The sequence below is a fragment of the Phyllopteryx taeniolatus genome, chromosome 14 (assembly GCF_024500385.1).
Source record: "Phyllopteryx taeniolatus isolate TA_2022b chromosome 14, UOR_Ptae_1.2, whole genome shotgun sequence".
Lineage (NCBI taxonomy): Eukaryota > Metazoa > Chordata > Actinopteri > Syngnathiformes > Syngnathidae > Phyllopteryx > Phyllopteryx taeniolatus.
The window spans coordinates 1,342,946-1,363,213 of NC_084515.1; the positions used below are offsets into that span (position 1 = coordinate 1,342,946).

The following is a 20,268-nucleotide window of genomic DNA, read 5'->3' on the forward strand; positions in this document are numbered from 1 at the left end:
GGTTAACGCTCCAATGCAGGCTCTTCAAGGGATGATTTCTCTAAAACACAAACACAATGTGTATGTGTGTGTATGGAGAGATGGCAGCAGCTTTTTTTAAAAAGAATTTCAGTACAGTGACTTTGTACACCCCTCATGAACCTGAATTTATGCAAACTGCACCACAAACATGCTTTACGTGTCATCATCAGGGCAATGGAACTTTTGATGACAAGCCAACGTCGGTATGTTTGCTGACTGGTAGTATGTAGTTTGAGAGGTGCCAGACACAGAGAAAAAAGACAACAAAAAGCAAAGCAAAGCACCCTTTGTTACATTACAGTTAAATCGGTTCAGTATTGTTACTAAATTTCATTTCATTCCACCATAAACAACCTGTCTTTCATTTGACTTTGTCCCCCCCCCCCCCAGTTTTGCTTTGCTAACGCTATTGGCTGCTCATGGTTATGCTAATGTTGCTAATGTCACGTTTAAGGAGACTCACTGATGAGGAGAGCAGTGACCCGCGGTCACACAGACACGCCCCCTTCGCACCCCACGCCCCACAGTTGATTAATATTCATGCTTTTGCTGTTTTGATTTTTTTTTTTTGTCTCACAGGGCAATGTCACCTTCGCATGTGCCCACCAGACGCTGGCTGTGGCGGCCACCTTCCCCGGGCCCCAAGGCTTCCTCCAGTTGCCAGGTGCGGGGGTGGCGGACTTGCTGCCCGCTGGGGGAGTGTCCGTGGGGCTTCAGTTCCGGACCTGGAACCGGGAGGGTCTCCTGCTCACCTTCCAGCTTCCTCGGCAGGGTGGCATCATCTGGGTGTACCTGAGCGACACCCGGCTCAGGCTGCGGGTGCAGAAGGCTGGCAATGTGCTGTTGGAGCTCAAGGCAGGTCAGTACAGAGCATTAAATATAGGCAAGCACGGTCCAAGAGTGGTTAGCGTGTCTGCGTTACAACTTCTAAGGTTTTGTGTTCCTACTTGGCTGTGTGGCGTTCGCGTGTTCTCCCCATGCTTAACCCCATGTTCCAAAAACATGCACGTTAGTTTCATTTAAGACAAAATTGTTCGGTTTGGGTTCATGTTCAGTTGGGGTTATTGTTATCTTAGAATAAGGGTTGGGTGAGGTCCGAGCATGTGTGTCTGCTGTGGCTCTCTGTGACTTTGGAAAATAAATAATAAGGATTTAATTTTAATTCTCAGTTAGTTCTTTCATTTTTCTAATGTAATTCTAAATTTGAAGATAGTGCTCTTGTAAAAAAAATAAAAAATAAATCTGTGACACATGGGCGCCAAGATTTGTTGACCTGTTCCACGTTTGATAGGCAAACTATGGAAAAATCCTAGAAAAAAGTTTCTGAAGAAAACAAAATATTTAATGCTATGTGCTATATGAGCTGTATTAAAAACAAACATTGCTCACGGCTCACAGATGTCAGTTTACAATGTGTGATTTTGGAAATGCAACACACTAGTTTTTTATACAGGTAGAAATACAGGTAAAAAAAAAAAAAAAAAGAGATATGCAGTCTTATTCTCACTTTAGATGTCAAAATGGTTTTGTTGCTCCTGGTGTTGTTTTCTGTGAGAGAATGGCTCTTTCAGAATTAAAGTTGCGGACCCTGAGTTTGGGTTAAGTTCGAGTTCTTCTTAGATTAGCGTAAAATTGGTATCAAGGTCAGTGTTATGGTTAGGTTCCGAGCCTTCACAATGTAAATGTAAAAAAAGAAAATGCTTACAATACTGAATTGGGAGTCTGTGTGGATTGGTTGTCAGGTTCTGGTCTGGATGACGGTCAGTGGCATTCGGTGGATTTGAAGTCCAGACGAGGACACCTGAGCATCAGTGTGGACAAAGATGAAATGGCTCAATCCAGTCCTTCCTTCATCATTGCCGTCGAGAAGGACCTCTTCTTCGGTGGTAGGTGTACATCTGACAACATTCTCCTACATCATATACAGTTAAATTTAAAACGTTATGTTCTATTGAGGTTGTCCTGTGGAGGATAAGAGGAGGGAGGACTGCAGGAACCCTTTTACCGCGTTTCAGGGTTGCCTCCGCCAACTGACTGTGGACCAGCAACAAGTAGACCTCATCCTGGTGCACCAAAGGATGCTGGGAAACTACAGTGACCTCATGATTGACACGTGTGGGATAATGGACAGGTCGGTTATTAGTTATTAGGTTGCTGACTAAGTGACAACATGTTAACTGGAAGGAGTTTCTATACAATTGTAACACATCACATTTACATCATAGTTAATGTTGTATAAAATTGACTGATGTAACAATATCTACATCATATTTAACATTGCTACACCTTCAATGTAAGTTATATACATGATGTTTAATTTTCCGTACACAGGGCTTGACATTAATGCCCACCAACCCAACGAATGCGGGTGGATTTTACCGAGGTAACACAGCCACTACCACTAGCCACTGTGGCAGGTTGAAGTTGATACTAAGGGAATCGCGAATCATAAAAACGAGAAAGACATACTACGGCTTTGATAATAAACAGCTTTACTTCCAAGAAAACTAGCAAACACTGGCCACTAGTACAAATGAGCGACAACGAGGCAAGTGACTAACCACAACACGAAACTAACTCATGGTTTTTGAATAAATAAACCAACAGTTAGTGAAAAATAACAAAATGAAAGTATCTATCAGCATTGTTATTTGTTTGTTTGCAAAATAGAGTGCTGAGTTTTAATTGACTTTTGTGATCTGATTAATCTGATTCAGGGTGCATCTGCGTCCGCCATTACAAGGGTGATAGAAATAAAAACATTAAAATACCAAATATTGAAGCCATCATTTATTAATGATTACAATTATAGAGTAATGGTTATGTTTTGCATTTGAACAGTATGCAGAATTTATCTTTATCCAATTACATAATGTACTGCAATAACTGTCCTGCTGTAATTTATTTCTAAAATATGGAAATTCAGACAAATTTGGACAAATTGTTCTGAAAGTGAATTCCTACAGGATGGCAGCTATGCATTTATTGTTTCAGGAAATATGTTCATCGTTGTAATTTGAGTACCTTAAGCATTTATTATTTTTGTACGGATTTGAATAATGCTGTTTGAGAAGTTCAAGTCACGTGATTTGCGCATACGTGTGCCTCGAAAAGCGAAGAGCATTCCCGCAGTCAGATGTCTCAAGATGCGCAGTATTGTGAGTGCATTTGGCAGTGTGCATCAATGACCCATAAGTTGTATCATTCAAATACATGAGCATGCAAACGTATTGTTATAATTAGCCATAGTCCGTTTTACCAGAGTGGTCTGTCGTGTTTGATGTGGAGTTTATTAGTGAACCTTTTCCCATGCGGCGATCAGTAAGTTAGCCTCAGTCGTCTAAGTAGCCCAGAGGAAGTAGCACAAATCAGAGTTTCAAAATAAGTGGATCAATCGGAAGTGGCGTGTTGGCAATGTTGCTGTTTTGGCAGCGTTTTGATGAATCTGCTTTGTAAAGTCGACCTTTTTATCCAATGTTGTCTGCACTCGCCTATTGGTCTTTTTTCTGTCCGTCTATTTTGGAAGAGCAGACACCCACCCAGGTACACACACAACTGTACAAACATATGCATGAAGAGAGAAGTGTATTGAAGGTAAAAACTGATGTAAAGGAGGAAAAGCCAGTAAGCCACACTTTTGTCCAAGTGCATTTATTGTGATCCCTTCTCTGAGTCTTTCTCAAGTGGTGTTTGGCAACACACTCAGATGTGATGACACCCCTCTTGTACGGAGCCAGTAAGAATAACTTTATTACATGTCATTTTTGTCAAGTGCGTCGACCTGTTCTACCGAATGAGGAAGTTGGTTGCGCATAACCCCTATTATCCAAAAAAAAAATTGGGCCGAAAGAAAGTGTTGTGTAGCTATTAACTGGGAAACCACTAGCAACAGTGGCTGGTGAGCAAATGTCAAGCCCTGTCTATACAACTGTACCATTGTTAGTTCAATACACCTCTAATTTAGCATATTTGCATCATATTTCATGTTCTATACAATTTTAATGTAACATTTACATCATAATGTTCTATGCCACTCTAACGTACCATATTTTGATCATATTTAATGTTCTATACCATAGGTGTCAAACTCAAGGCACGGGGGTCAGATGCGGCCCGCCACATCGTTTTATGTGGCCCGTGAAAGCAAATCATGCTCGTCAACTTCCGTGATTTTTGCTAAAATCTGTACCCAAATTCCAAATTGTCATAATAATAAACAATAATTTTGAGATATTACATTTTTCTGTTACCAAACCCTTGTTCTACAGTAACTTAAACAATACTTGAACAAACTATGATTCTTGTCTTCTGATTTCAAAACTAGTTATCCCTCAATTTGTTGTGTAATGGTAATATGTTTTGGTGATGATTAAACATTTATATATTTCACTGTTCTAACGGCCCTCTGAGGGAAATCGTACCTACAATGCGGCCCGAGACAAAAAAAGAGTTTGACACCCCTGTTCTATACAATGCTAACCTATCATATTGACATGATATTTAGGGTTTGTATCCTATTTACTGTACATATTTAATATTTTATACAACTCTTATCTACCATAATTACATTTTATTTAATGTTCTGTACACCTCTAATGCAGCATGTTACGTATTGAATGTCTCTACACAGTTCATAATAGTTACAGTACATACATATTGTATATGTAACACAATGTTTTATATGTTGCATTTCCAGGTACATTTGTAGTTAGTCATCCATAGGTGAAATTCATAGGGCATAATTACAGTTGTCCCGTGAACTATTTTTTATTGTTACATTTGTCACTTGAACCACATGCCATCAATCCAGCCTCAGACTCCATGTCAGATCGCTAGCATCACATGGAGTGATACCACCGAAGCAGAACTAATCGTTTAGTTTGGTCTGGCTGACAAACCGGCGCTCAATTAATGCAACGTTCACAACAATTATCAAGACTGTCGGACGTAAAAAAAAACGAACAAACAAAAAAACATGCGGCTCGAAACGTGTGGGGAATAAAACGAGCTAACGCTTAACGAAGCGAGCTGATGTCCTTGCCAAGGTCACAATTCCTCCATTTTGCATCCATTGTGTTGTTAGTGGTTAGCGCGTAGCACCCATACGCTCGGTGAACGCGTTGATTGAATTGAACGCAAGTCAGGTGGAAAATGTCGTTTTTCAACAAAAGGCCAGCATGGTAGTCATACTCCATGGGACCTTATTATTACGCCTACCCTCCAGTATTCTTACTGTTGCGCGTCAGGAAGAAAACGTCACCAAAGTTTTCAGTCAGGTCAAATGAAGTAAAAGTCAAATGAAATAAAAGTCAAAGGATATATATATATAAATATATATATATAAATATATATATATACACACACACATGCACACACACACACAGTATGAAACCAGAAATCAACTCAATATGAAAAGGGGCAGGAAAATTAGAAATGTAAAACATTCTCATTTTTTGATAATTATGTAGGATTTAAGTCCGTTCGAAATATTCCCTTACAGGTTTCAGTTATTGGTGCAAAAAAACATTGGAAAAGGCAGAAAAATTATTCCTTTATTATTTATTATATATTATTATTAACAGTCCTTTAAAATGTAAAACATGTAATGTTATTTTTTGTTTATATCATTGCTTTTGTTTAATTAATGCATTCATTTAATTAATACGTTTTTTTGTCACTAATTACGTAGGATTTAAGTCGGATCACGCTTAGGCTCCAGGTGTAAGTTTTCAGCATTGCTGTAATAAAACACAAATCTGAAAACCTAAAACCAGTAGTGTTTTTGGGGGGTTGTTTATTTTAATAATTGTTTTTTTTCGGTAATTACGTAGGATGCAAGTCAGATCGCGTTTGAAGTATACTTTTCACATTATATGTAAACAACATCAATAGAAACAAATACTCAAGACGGGCAAAACAGATTTTATTGTCCGTTGGTGGTAAGATGAGTATTAATAATAGCTTTCTCATACAATATCTGATGTTTTGTGATTTTGTTTGATTTTTACATCAGTTGTAAGTCTGGCCGCCATTAGCCTAGGTTGTTGTTATCATACATATGAAACAGAAAGATAATCAACCACTGAAAATAAAAAAGGACGACAGCGATTTTATCATCCAATTGTGCTCTAATGAGTATGAGTAATAACGTTTTTATCCGATATAGAATAAGTTTTTAAATTTTTTTTAATTAGGTCAGTCATAAGATAGACAGCACTTCTTTTGCATCATATAAAAAAAACTAAAAAAATTAGAAACTCTGAAATAGAGCAGAACATAAATTATATATCAGAATCTTAAGTATATAGTAAAACCATTAACATTCGATATTCCATGTTTTCTTTCGTATGTCCTAGGTTTCCAAACGTTTTCAATTTTTACCATAAACATATAACCATAAGTAATATTTCATCTGTATTTATGTTTTTTTTAAAAAATATATATATTTTCAGGTGTTCTCCGAGTCGCTGCGAGCACGGTGGACGCTGCACTCAAACCTGGACGCACTTCCACTGCAACTGCAGCGACAGCGGCTACGGTGGCGCCACCTGCCACAGTTGTGAGTCATTGCGGGGCCAGTTTCCGAAATAAAAATAGTGGAAAATAAATAAAAGCGAGGCCCTGCAAACTCAGGCAGAGTCAGCACACTGCGACATTTAATATGGATCAGCTGCTGTATTTCTTTATAAGTCACTTTGCACGGCCAAAAAGTAAATTGACCACTAACTCTTAAACCTTTGTTTACCTTTGTTTACAAAAAAAAAGACCCAAAAAGTGTTCCGTGTTTACGAAAACATGTATGTTGGATTTGTTGAAGACCCTAAAATGTCTTTCGTGTTTACAAAAAGCAAGTATGTTCATTAAAGACACAAAAAAAAATTTCTTCACTCAAATGAGTGTTAAATTAGTTGAAGAATGTCTTTTCATGCTTACAATAACCCCCCAAATAGTCTTTATGACCCAAAAGGTGTTCAACGTGAACAAAATCTCATGTGCTATACCTTCATTGAAGAGACTAAATTGTCTTGCACTTTTATGAAAAGTCGTTTTTTTTAAAGACCCAAAAAGTGAAAATGTGTTTTGTTGAAGGCTTTAAAATGTCTTTCCTGTTGACAATAAAACCCTGTATGTTCATGAAAGACCTCAAAAGTGAAAACATTTATGAAAATGCATATGTTAACTAAAGTTTACCAAAATGTTTATGTTAGGTTTGTTGAAGGCCCTAAAATTGCCTTTTATTTTAATGAAATCTGTTTGTTAAAGCCCAAAATGCGTATGTTTGGTTCGTAAAAGAGGCTAAAATGTCTTTTATATTTCTGTAAAAATATGTATGTTAGCAACAATGAAGATTGTTAAATTTTTATCCCTGACACGTTGGCGACGACACGTCAAGGATAACCTAACCTAACCCTAACCTGCTAGATATTTGAAAATTCCATGTTTTCTGGGAAAAGGGGCAAAAGCAATTATTCACAGGACATTTTCTGATCTTTTCATAATCAAAATAAGCAAAAATGTCCACGCAGACATTTTGAGGCTTAGGTGTTAAAGGGATAATGTCTCTCGTGTTTGTGGAAAAAAAAAACTTTATTTTCATTAAAGACCCAAAAAGTGTACAAAAACCCATGTTAGCAGTTGAGGACTCTAAAATCCATCCATTGATCCATTTTCTGTACTTTCATATAAAAAAAAAAAAACTGTTTTGTAAAGATATAATCCGCGCCCCCTACTGCTGGAACTCAGCATTACAACCCAGCAGTCTGTCGCTTCGGTATGACATAGGCTGTGCCGAGTCCAACTGTCCCCGTCTCCCCCTCTCACAACCCCTAGCGGGTGAATATACACCAACGTAATGTGTAATAGAGCTGTTGAAACTCGCGAGTTAAATAAAACGGCCGAGAGAAACTGTCAATAGTTCAATATCCAGCGTACAAATTCATTCTCTAACCACTGAAGTGTTACAGTACCTCTTAATGTGGAGACATAAACATAGATTTCCAGATCACCACCCACACCGGTGCTGGCAGCCAACGGCTCCTCGAAAAGAGGTAAATGTTGTTCATTTGCGCCACTTTTTATTATTGTTTTTGATTACACAGTAATTATTGTATGACTATTTTATGTTGTGGATGACAGCTTTAAAGACTATTATATTTAATGGGATATTTTTCTAGAAAATTATGAATTTCTGACTTGTACAACCTCAGGGGCGTTCAATTTTAGAGGCTCCACTAAATGCTATGAATAGCTCTGTTATGTCGCTATAACATACTGTAATAAGGATATTATCTAAAGCAAGGGTCTCAAACTCAACTTACTTGGAGGTAGAGTCTGGGTGAGTGTGGGCCACATCAAGTATTCCACTTTTTTGTGGAATGTTTTAAGTATTCCAAAAAACGGACAACTGATCCAACGTTTTGAATCTGTCAAGAACAGTTCAGTACATGAACAGTTCTTCTGAACATGAACAGTTCTTCAGAATGTAGGCTTCTCTTGCCTACGCCTTTTCCTGAAATTGTCTCTGCTTGTCACCAACCTCTCTTCTTGGCAGGTTTTGAGAAAGACATGACTGGGGCTGGGTGACAGAATATATTTTCCATCCTCATAGTGTCACTTTGGAATCATGTTTCAACCAAGTGACCCAATTTGGGTTGGCTAATTTGTCGACAAACCCCACCGGAAGGTGTCATGAGGCTGAGCCATGGTAGCCCATCACTGCAAAAATACATATAAAATGTCTAGGGCAACGACTCGGCAAAAAGATGTATTTGAGAAAAACATGCAATTTACACTAACACAAAGCTTTGCTGTCGAGTATGGGGCCACAAAATATCGTTCCTCAGGCCTCAATTGGCCCACGGGCCGGGATTTTGAGACCCCTGATCTACAGAGTGCAGGCAAAAATGTAATTCCTGAGGTTATTGAACTGAACCTTGCCGTTTTCTCAGCATAATTCAGTAAACCTTTCTACTTATTTTCCTCCTAGCGGTGTATGAACAATCCTGCGAGGCGTATAAACACAATGGCAACACATCAGGATATTTCTACATCGACGTGGATGGCAGCGGTCCCATCAAACCTCAACTAGTTTACTGCAATATGACAGGTGAGGCACACATTGTTTTTGTTTTTTTATATAATTAATATCTACGTATTTGTTTTTCTTTAACCTCCAATTTTTCCCACCAGAGGAGAACACATGGATGGAGATCCGACACAACAACACCGAGCTGACCACATTGAGTCCATCTAGTGGTGAACATCAGCACCTGGTGCAACTGGACTATTCTGCTAGCGAGGAGCAGCTGTTGGCCGTTATCGGCCAGTCAGACCACTGCCAACAGGAAATGGCCTACCACTGCAGGAAGTCCCGCCTCCTCAACACTCCGGGTGAGGCTCTATTTTGTTTAGCGGTCACAATCTCTAAAGAAGAGTCACAATGGAAGAGTCTTCAAAGATGAGTCAGAAATGTAATCTGAAAGGAAGAGTCTGGAAATAAGAGTCTGGACTCTGGAGAAGAAGAGTTGGAAAAGAAGAGGCCTGAAAGATGACTCAGGAAAGTAGTCCTGAAAGAAGAGTTAGGAAAATAAAAGTCTGAAAAGAAGGGTACAGAAAGAAGAGTATGGAAAAGAGGAACCCAACAATTCCAAAAAGAAGAGTCACGACAGAATCCAAAAACCATACTCTGAAAAGAAGAATGCAGAAAGAAGAATTAGGAAAGAAGAGTACAATACCAAGAGTCAAAAAAATAGATTTAGGAAAGAATAGTCAGAAATGAAGTGTCCATAAAGAAGTCAGGAAAGAAGAATCCAACAGTAAACATGAAACAAGTCGAGTCAGAAACGAAGATTATGAGGAGTAATTACAAAGTCTGAAAACAAGAGTCTGAAAAGTAGAGTCCATAAGAAGACTATGGAAAAAAGAAGAGTCGTGAAAGAAGAGCCAGAAAAGAAGAGTCCAACAGTAAGAGTTAAAAAGTAGAGATAGGAAAGAAGAGTCTGGAAAGAGTAAGAAAACAAGTCTGGAATGTAAGTTCAGAAAAGAAGATTCAGGAAAGGTGACTCCAGAAAAGAAGAGCCAAAAATGTAGTCAGCAGTTCCAAAGACAAGAAGAGTCAGAAGAGATGGGAAATAAGATTCCGGAAAGAAGTAACAAGTGACAAGTTGGGAAAAGAAAAGTTCAGAAAGTAGTTGAAAAAGAAGAGCCTTAATTGAAAAGTCTGAATCAAAGTGTGGAAAAAGAAGAGTGATAAAATAAGAGTCACAACAAAACACCTCCACCCAAAAATCTGAACCGAAAAGCGAGAGAAGAAGAGTTAAAAAAAAAGTCTTAGAAAGAAGAACCGCCTGACAGTAAAAAAAAAATGAAGTGTCCAGAAAGAAGAGTCAGGAAAGACAGTATGTAAAGGTGAGTCAGAAAAGGAGTGTCTGGAAAAGAAGTGTCGAAAAAAACAAAACAAGAAGAGTCAGAAGTGTCGGGAAAGAAGAGCCTAGAAAAGAAGAGTTGGAAAAAAAACAGTCAGCAAAGCAGGAGTCCGAAAAGAAAAGTCAGTGCAAAAAAGGCGTCTGCAAAAGTACAGTATAGTTGAAACAAAAGAGCCCCAAAAGAATGCATAAAAAGCACGGAAAGTAATGTCACAACAGAAGTCTTGAAAAGGTTGAGAAAAGACCTCTACAATAAGGGTCTGGGAAAAAAAGTGAAGAGAATTGTCGGAAAAAGAAGAGTCCAACAATAAGAGTGGTAAAATCCAAAGAGAAGCTTTTGTATGACATGTTAATGTTTGTGGTGAATTCCAGAGGGCTCCCCCTTGAGCTGGTGGATTGGCGGTGCTGCTCCGGGTGGACGTCAGAATTATTGGGCAGGAGGTCAGCCGGGCAGCCAGCAGTGTGCATGCGGCCTGCAGGGAGACTGCTTGGATCCCAAACGTTACTGCAACTGTGATGCTGACAGTGCAGAACGGTACCTACACCAAATAGTCCATCCATCCATCCATCCATCCATTTTCCGTACCGCTTTTCCTCACTAGGGTCGCGGGCATGCTGGCGCCTATCTCAAGCGACTCTGGTCTGAACTGGTCACCAACCAAGTGCAGGGGGCACACTCAGACAAACAAGCATTCACACTCACGTACACACCTATGCGCAGCCAACCTACCATGCATGTTTTTGTGACGTGGGAGGAAACCAGATTACCCAGAGAAAATTGTGAGGCAGACGTGCCAACCAGTCATCCACCGTGCCCACCAAGTAGTCAAGACTAGACAAATTGAAGTCCCTGTCAAGTAACAGTTAAGAACGTGAAGCGTGTTATTAACAACCCTGCCAAATTTTAATGATTAAAAAAATCGTGTCTAAAATAAGGCTTCAAATTCAAGCTGTTGTCTTTGTTGTCTTTGGTGTCAAACACTGTGGGTCTGTCCACTGGACACCATGCAACCCCTCAACTATCAACTGTCAATCAAACAACAGACATCTTTCTTATGCCTCCACATCCCAAATTGTTTGAGCAGCGTAAATATACATGCTTAAAGACCCCGATGGTTGGTTGGAATATATCTTACCGGGTCATCGTGGGGCTTTTACACGCTGCGACAAGGCGTTGTCCACATGTTGGCTATCACGTGAGACTTTTTTTTTTCTCTCTTGCTCTTCTGCCTTTTTCTGAGTGATGTGAGCAAACTCACTGCGGACAACGAGGTGCTCTAAAGCGGCCGCGCCAGCCCGAAGCGAGCTGTTAAGTTGGACTTTAAAAAAAAAAAAAGTCCTCCCCCCTCTTTGCACGTCCGCCTTTCTCTGTGTGACGTGCGCACACTCACAGCCGACCATGAGGCACTTTGAAGTGGCCACGCCATCAGACTATCTGAAGGGAAGATGCATTTTTGGGGTGTAGACATAACAAGCTAGCGTTCAATTTTCGTGATTGTTTCTTGTTGGATGTGTGGTGGTGGGATGCCTGTTACACGATATAGAGCTGGCAAGGGTGTTGGTTTTAGAGCGCCCGTTATTATCCGATATACTTTATTTAGCTCTGCATCTATTTTGTGGGCGTGGGACGATCTTACCCACATGGGGGCACAGTATGCAGCGGTGGATTGGCACAGCTGTTTGCCTCAGTGTTTTGGGGTCAGCACCCCAACTGGTGGTGGTGGTAGTAAGCTTACTCAGAGGTTTGTCCGTGATGCGAGTTTTCCTTTAAAGCTGGTGACATGCTCTTTGAAAGAGAGCGTTCTATTGATGGTTACTCAAAGATAAACAGGGAACAGATGGTCTGTCAGCTCGTTGTTCCACTTAATTCCTAATTTTCTGTTGCCTTGATGGTTGTTCCGGTCAAACCTGAGTCTTGCTTGGGTTTGTGTTCAGGTACCATTTCTTGTAGTATTCTGAGAGTGTGGTTAGGGCATCTGAAAGTTTTCCTTCTATGATGTTGTATCTGTGGGTGTTCTGGTACTGTGGCTGATCGTTTGTGTAGACGTTAAACCAAACTGGAGCTAAGACTGAGCCTTGTGAGAGTCCGTTGTTTTGGGTTTACCAACTATTCTTTTTGCCATCCATCTCAACATAAAAGCGTTGATTGTTAAGTAAAGATTCAATTATGCAAACCAAGGTGGAATTCTGTAACATTTGGGCTACTTTTAGGATGAGTGTCCTGTGGTTCACAGTATCATACGCAGCCGCCTCTCGCCCGAAGATAGCTGGGAAAGGCTACACCACGCCCGCGACCCTGGTGAGGATAAGCGGTACAGAAAATGGATGGATGGATATGTAAATGCTATATGAGGTGTATATCCATCCATCCATCCATTCTCAACACCACTTATCCTGGTTAGGGTCACGGGGCGCTGGAGCCTATCCCAGCTGACTTCGGGCGAAAGGCAGACTACACCCTGAACTGGTCGCCAGTTAGTCACAGGGCACATATAGACAGGGACAACCATTCACACTCATATTCACACCCTCACTGAGTGGGAACTGAACCCACGCTGTCCGCACAAAAGTCAGGCGAGTGTACCACTATACCATCAGTGACCTTGAAGTGTATAGCACATCAAATATTTATAGCCAATAAATATAATGTTCGCGCTGTATAAAACAAGAAATATGTAAATCTCATATGAGAAGTGTATAGACTTAAATATGGTGTAAAACAAACATTTTTGGGTCTTTAATAAACTTCACATCAGTGTTTTTGTAAATGTTGAACACTTTTTGGCTCTTTAAAGAACCTAACATACAAGTTTTTATGTAAATATTACACATATTTTAGTCTTCAAGAAAGTAACAAATGCTTTTCCATAAACATTGAAAACTTTCTTTGTGTTTTCAGCATTCAGTTTTCAAGTTTTTTTATTCTCATAACAAAGCAAGACATTTTACTGTCGTCAACTAACCGAACATACATTTTTTTATGACTAGACTGTACATACTACCTTCTGTGCATTTGCTCTTTGTAACCTCCTATGTTTTATTCACACTGTTAGCGCTTGGCCTTTACATTTTCCTGTCATTTCTCAGTTCAAACATCTATTTCTAGTGGCTAAATATTTCAGTATTTATTACCAGATGCTACATTTTGGCCTGGATTGAATTAGCACAGGCATGTATGACATGATAAGGCTGAATAATAAACTGGCGAATGTAATTTATAATACTGTTTACAGTATATATTTTCCTTTCTGCAGGGCTGAGGACACAGGTTTGCTGATCCACAAGGAGAGCCTCCCTGTCCGCTCCCTGATACTAGGCGACGTGAGGCGGACTGGCTCAGAGGCTGCCTACCGGGTGGGGCCGCTGCGTTGCCATGGCGACAGTAAGTCCAGTCACCTATGTAAATAAATAAATCATGCATACAGTGGAGAAGCACAGAAAAAAATTCATACATATTAGTCAAATATAGTCAGATGGGGGAGGGGAGAGGCAGGGGGTGACTGTAGGGTAAGTGGTTAAGCAGTCGGCCTGTGACCAAAGGGCTCTAGGTTTGAGTCCCACATGTGCATAAGAAATGATATTGTAGGCTGGATTTACATTGCAGGACCCTGCAAGTGTCCAATTCTGATTCACTGCCTGTTACAGATTTTTTTTTCCCTTGTCTGTTTACATTTTAAATACATATTTAGACAATATTTGAAGTCTATATCACGTGAAATGTATCAGATTTAATCTTAAGATTCATTAAAGAAGAGTCAGAAAAGACAAGTTGGGAAAGGAGTTTTAATAAAAAAGTTAGGAAACACTATTTGGAAAAGTTGATTGAGGAAAGGAATCTGAAAGTGGAGTCCGGAAGGAAGTGTCTAAAGAAGCGAAAGGTAGCCTCCAAAAATCTGAGTCGGTAAAGAAATGTGTGGAAAAGAACAGCCATAAAAGATGATTCAGGAATAAAAGAGTTGGAGAGGATAAATCAGTAAGGGAGTCAGAAAAGAATAGTCTGAAAAAGAAGTGTCCGAATTTAGGATTCTGAATGGAATAGCCGGAGAAGAATAGCCTGACAAAAAGAGTCTGTAAAGAAAAACAATGAAAGCAAGAGTGTGAATTGAAGAGCCAGAGTAGAAGACTTCAGAAACATGAGTCTGAATGAAAGAGTCAGACAAAAAAATCATCAAAAAGAACAATCTGAATGGAAGAGTTTGACAAGGAAGAGTCTGGAAAGAAGATGTCAGAAAACAAGAGTTTAATCAAAGAGTCCGAGAAGAAAAGTGGGAGAAGAAGAGTCAGAATAGAAGAGTCCCGAAAACAAGAGTTTGAATCAGAGAGTCCAAGAAGAAGAGTCTGAATTAATGAGTTGGATAGAGAAAAAAAAGTCTGAAAGCAAGACTCAGAATCGAAAAGTCAGAGAAGAATCTGGAAAAGAAGAGTCCAAATCGAAGAGTCACAATGAGTCCGAAAAGAAGAATATGAACGAAGAATGTAACTTGAACAGTGTAACTCGTAGAGTTAGACAAGAAGAAGAAATAAATAAATAATAATAATAATAATAATAATAATAATAAACACTAACTTGGGTCAAGGGTGTGGTGGAGCCTAGCTGACTGGGCGAGAGGTGGGATACTCCCCGAACTGGTTGCCAGCCAATCGCAGGGTATATATACACAAACAAAACAAAAATCGAAGCCCATGTAGCCCAAAATAAGGTTGTATGGTTTTCTCTTTGCCGTGACGCACATCCCAATTGTACCACTTGACAGAAAAAATCTGTATTGTGTCACTTCAATCACACCCTATAAATCCAGCACTAGATCATTAAAAGTGCTTCAATTCATGATTCAAATCATTTTCTCCCCAAAGAGAATTTCTGGAACGCAGCCTTCTTTGCCACAGAGACGTCCTACCTCCACTTCCCGACGTTCCACGGCGAACTGAGTGCCGACATCTCCTTCCTGTTCAAGACCGGTGCTCCCTCAGGAGTCTTCTTGGAGAACCTGGGCATCAGGGATTTCATACGCATTGAGCTTAGCTGTGAGTTAGCGCCCCAGGTTTTGATTAATATACTATGATATGTATTAACAGCCAACAGGTTTTTCCTAATAAAACTAGCTGTGTTGATTTTAGTCTGTTTCAAGCTGAGATCCTGGAAAAGGGCCTCATTAGAGCCGTAACAGGATCTAACTGTGCCTTTCACACAGCCGATACAGAATCCCACAATGGGACACTTACAACAGGGTGGGATAAATAAGAGACAGCCTTTCACAGTCCCAGCTCTGCTGTGCCACAATAATACCTTACAATGAGACGGGGGAAAAGACGTTCCATCTGCGTATAAAATTCCCGCCTCTGCGTAATTTCGAGCCGCCTCTGGCTCTAAAAACATCATGTAAACATGAGCCGATTTTTTATTTTTTTTGCTTTGACTTGCAAACAAAAATATGAGATACGAGCGCTGTATGGTGGTAATGAATTCAACTCACTTCCCAACAAACAGATAGTGAATAATTCATCAAAAATGAGGCTTCAAGCTGTTTATTGCCCCTCCCAGTGTTGGTTTACTGTCAAACTAAACATAAAACAAAGGCAATTGCACGTTGTGTATTTAAAACAACATAACTTTGCCTTAAAGTCACTAGCTTCATGCTAGCACATAATGGTAAATACCAAAGATGGGCTAACGCATAGCATCTATGTAGCGGTGTTATAACGCTTTAAGCAACGGTTATTTGAACACAAATGCTCCAGCAACACATGTAGACAGACAATATAACAATACCCATATTATCTGTGATAAACTACTATTATAACAGCTTGCTGGGTCACTTACAGTAGTTGTGAAACTGTACGTATGACTGTATTATACTGCACCCTGGTGGCCAAGTCATGCACATCAGAATGAGCCGCAATTAATTTATCATGGTGGCAAAGCTGATTTGAGTGTTTTGAGTTATATGCGTGGTCACAGGACGAATCAAAGGAAGTATTGGTCCTAATGGTTCATATTTCACTATGAAGTTGATTTTCTGTATTTTTTGAAACTGGCAGTCATTTCCAATAATATCCATACATTTTGGAGCAGTTGGTGAGTAACTAATTTGGAACGCCCCCTTTTCATCAGCTAGAGCCCCAAAATTATGTTCAATCGCTAATTTCATATGCTGAAAGGTTGCTAATTTATTAGGGCCTCATCGATTCAAATGATACAAACACGGCAAGACCCTCAGCATAGGTCATCTGACGTTGTGGCAGCCAGCCGTGTCTGTCATAATGCCACCTACAGAAATGCTTTTGTCTTCCATAGGAACTCTTTTGTGGTGCAATCAATACAAAATTGAGCAGACAAAACCCGTTCATATATGCGTAAATGACGTTGCAAAGCACAAACCCCATAAAATCATAAATACCAGGCCGATTGTTCTGATATTTTCAGAGGTGCAAGTGGGCATACTGTAAATAGGGATGTCCACCTAAATTTTGGTGACAATCGGTCGCAGTTTTAGGACATTAAGCGACGTAATACTTTTGGCCGGGATACCCTGTTATGACAGCCAGCATTGCGCGTCACAGTCCGCATCTGTCACACAATGCTACCATCCACCCTACAAAAACGCCTTTGTCATCCACAGGAACTCTCTAAATTAATTAATCTGCAAGAATTACTTCATGTGGGATGATGTGGCTGTTGTATTTCTTTAAGGAGGCATTTCAACGTTCGATTTTTTTTAAACAACAAGCCTTCCAACATGTTTCACTATCACTATTTTCACTCTTTATTGTCTAAAAAATAAAAAATAAAAACATCCAGACTTTAAATATAAGCAAAACTTAAACCACAGAATACATAGAAGTTCAATGAATTCTTGTTCGTTACATGTCAGGTTGTAGCTGACGTGTCCAAAATGTGAGCTGGCCAAAATATGGCTACAAATCAAATATTTAATTAGAAAACAAGTATAAAATTACTACTGAGTCTATTTTGGGTGCTGTTTTTCTGCAGACATCATTTGTAAGTCCAGAACTATGGAATAAGTTGTTGCTGATGTTCTCACCATTAACTAGTTCCTTTAAACTCATATTTCAAGGGACCACTGTATGGACAATTAATTTTGCATAATAGTATTATAGTATAATATTCCTTGTTACTTTTTACAATGTACCTCCAAATCTGCTTTCATCCTCAATACAGTGTACAGAACGACGAGACAGGAAAAAGATAGATTTGACGAGCCTTGTGAAAGGGGCTTCTGGGTATCATTTCCATGTGATTTAGTTTGCATGAGAATGAGACGGTTGTTTACGATGTGAAATTTTGACGAGCCCACACACTTTCATTTGTGGTGCCGCGATGGTCGACATGGGAGTTGAGGGGACAAAAACAGCAGCTAATGCAGGGACGCCCTGGGGAAATCACCAGGTTCCAGCTCGGAATACTGCCGCTCTGCTTCCATCAGGGGTAACTTTCTCGCCAGGCGCCAGTCCCGAGAAACAAAGGGAGTCAGAATATTGTTTCATCTTCTCCTCCCGCTCGCCACCGGCGTTCTGCTTGGCCAGTACTCTACTAAATCTTTCAGGAGCCCGACATTGTCCGGCGGAACTCCGGCATGCGGGGATCCATAATCGGCCCCAGGCAATTATATCAATAGTGCAAATGAAAGTGGTCACACAATACGGAATAGCTTCTTCTTCTTCTTGAGCCCTTGAGGCTTGGGCGGGTGCACAGATCAGAATCAGAATCATCTTTATTTGCCAAGCATGTCCAAAAAACACACAAGGAATTTGTCTCCGGTAGTTGGAGCCGCTCTAGTATAACAACAGTCAATTGACAGAGAACACTTTTGAGACATAAAGACATTGAGAAAAACAGTCACTGAGCAATAAAGGGTTGGTAGTTATCTGGTAATGCCGGTAAAATTTTATAATTTATTTTTTTGGACAATTGTGCAAAAAGATGCAGAGTCCTCTAGCAGTTTGAATGACTAATATAGCAATAGTCCGGTGCAATGACCATTGTGCAAATGGCGCAAAGACTTCAAGGAGTGTATGCAGTTTAAAGTAACGAGCAGCGCGATAATCTGGGACAATGTTGATTGTGCAAATGTTGCAGATACTCCTCAGTCAGTGTGCAAGTGGGGCAGATGCTACTCTGGCATGAGTGGCCAGTATTGGTCAACAACAGATATGCAGGTAGTGCAGCGTGGCGAGACTACTACAGTGAGTGCACGAGTATGTATAATTGGCACGACAGAAATGTGACAACAAACTCAAGACAAAAATATTGGCAGCATGTTGCAATGGAATTTTAGGTTAGCTGTTTAAGAAGTTGATTGCAAGAGGGAAGAAGCTGTTGGAATGTCTGCTAGTTCTAGTTTGCATTGATCGGCAGCGCATACCTGAGGGAAGGAGCTGGAAGAGCTGGTGACCTGTGGAGGGTCCGAGAGGACGCACGCGCTTGTCTTAGTTCTGGCAGCGTACAAGTCCTCAAGGGTGGGTAGGGTACCGACAATCTTTTCAGCTGTTTTGATTGTCCGTTGCAGTCGGAGTTTGTCCTTTTTTGTAGCAGCACCAAACCGGACTGTGATGGAAGAACACAGGACTGATTCGATGACCGCTGTGTAGAACTGCCTCAGCAGCTCCTGTGGGAGGCCATGCTTCCTCAGAAGCCGCAGGAAGTACATCCTCTGCTGGGCCTTTTTGAGGACGGAGTTGATGTTGATCGCCCACTTCAGGTCCTGAGAGACTGTAATTCCCAGGAACTTGAAGGTCTCGACGGTTGACACAAAGCATTTGGACAGCGTGAGGGGCAGCTGTGGCGAAGGATGCCTCCTGAAGTCCACGATCATCTCTACAGTCTTGAGCGTGTTCAGCTCCAAGTTGTGTCGGCTGCACCACAGCTCCAGCCGCTCCACTTCCTGTCGATATGCAGACTCGTCACCGTCTTTGATGAGGCCGATGGCAGTGGTGTCATCTGCAAACTTCAGGAGTTTGACAGCCGGGTGCGTTGAGGTGAAGTCGTTCGTGTAGACAGAGAAGAGCAGCGGAGAGAGGACACAACCTTAGGGTGTCCCAGTGCTGATGCTGCGTGTGGATGAGGTGGTCTCTCCCAGCCTCACCTGCTGTGTCCTGCCCGTCAGAAAGCTGTAAATCCACTGGCAGATGGCAGGCGAGACAGTGAGTTGAAGAACCTTGCAGGAAAGGAGTTCAGGGATGATGGTGTTGAACGCTGAGCTGAAGTCCACGAACAGGATCCTCGCGTAGGTCCCTGCACTGTCGAGGTGTTCTAGGATGAAGTGCGGTCCCCTTTTGACTGCATCATCCGCAGACCTCTTCGCTCGGTAGGCAAACTGCAGAGGGTCCAGCATGGGACCTGTGACGCTCTTGAGGTGGTCCAGCACGAGCCGTTCAAAGGACTTCATGACCACAGATGTCAAGGCGACAGATCTGTAGTCATTTAGACCAGAGATTTAGGTTTCTTGGGGACTGCAATGATGGTGGAGCGTTTGAAACAGGATGGTACTTCGCACAGTTCCAGAGATTGAAGATCTGTGTGAAGACTGGAGGGAGATGGTCCGCGCAGTCTGCCGCTTTGTTAATTTTTTTGTTGTTTGAAGATGCTTCTCACATCCTGTTCGTGGATGGTTAACGCAGGTTGTCGTGTGATTGTGGTCGGTGGTGCGGCTGGTTGGGTGTGAAAGTGTCCTTTTCAAATCTGCAGTAGAAGGTGTTCAAGTCGTTGGCTAATGTTATTGTTCTCAGCTTGGAGTGATCATCGCTTGTAATTGGTCAGCGATTGGAATGCATCCCAGACTGATTTAGAGTCGTTAGCGCTAAA

The 20,268-nt window shown here is 40.8% G+C and overlaps 1 protein-coding gene across 2 annotated transcripts in view; it reads left to right on the top strand.

Annotated features, from left to right (window-relative positions):
- Positions 1-20,268, top strand: part of LOC133489302 (contactin-associated protein-like 4) — a 112,980-nt gene that overhangs the window by 60,905 nt on the left and 31,807 nt on the right. The window contains exons 8-16 of one of the 2 annotated variants that reach the window (XM_061798242.1): positions 601-880; positions 1,764-1,907; positions 1,978-2,152; positions 6,474-6,580; positions 9,008-9,127; positions 9,211-9,411; positions 10,818-10,980; positions 13,700-13,827; positions 15,300-15,470. In XM_061798242.1, coding sequence (XP_061654226.1) covers positions 601-880; positions 1,764-1,907; positions 1,978-2,152; positions 6,474-6,580; positions 9,008-9,127; positions 9,211-9,411; positions 10,818-10,980; positions 13,700-13,827; positions 15,300-15,470 — 1,489 coding nt within the window. The remainder of the gene's footprint in view (positions 1-600; positions 881-1,763; positions 1,908-1,977; positions 2,153-6,473; positions 6,581-9,007; positions 9,128-9,210; positions 9,412-10,817; positions 10,981-13,699; positions 13,828-15,299; positions 15,471-20,268) is intronic. The other variant, XM_061798243.1, reaches the window with a different exon arrangement.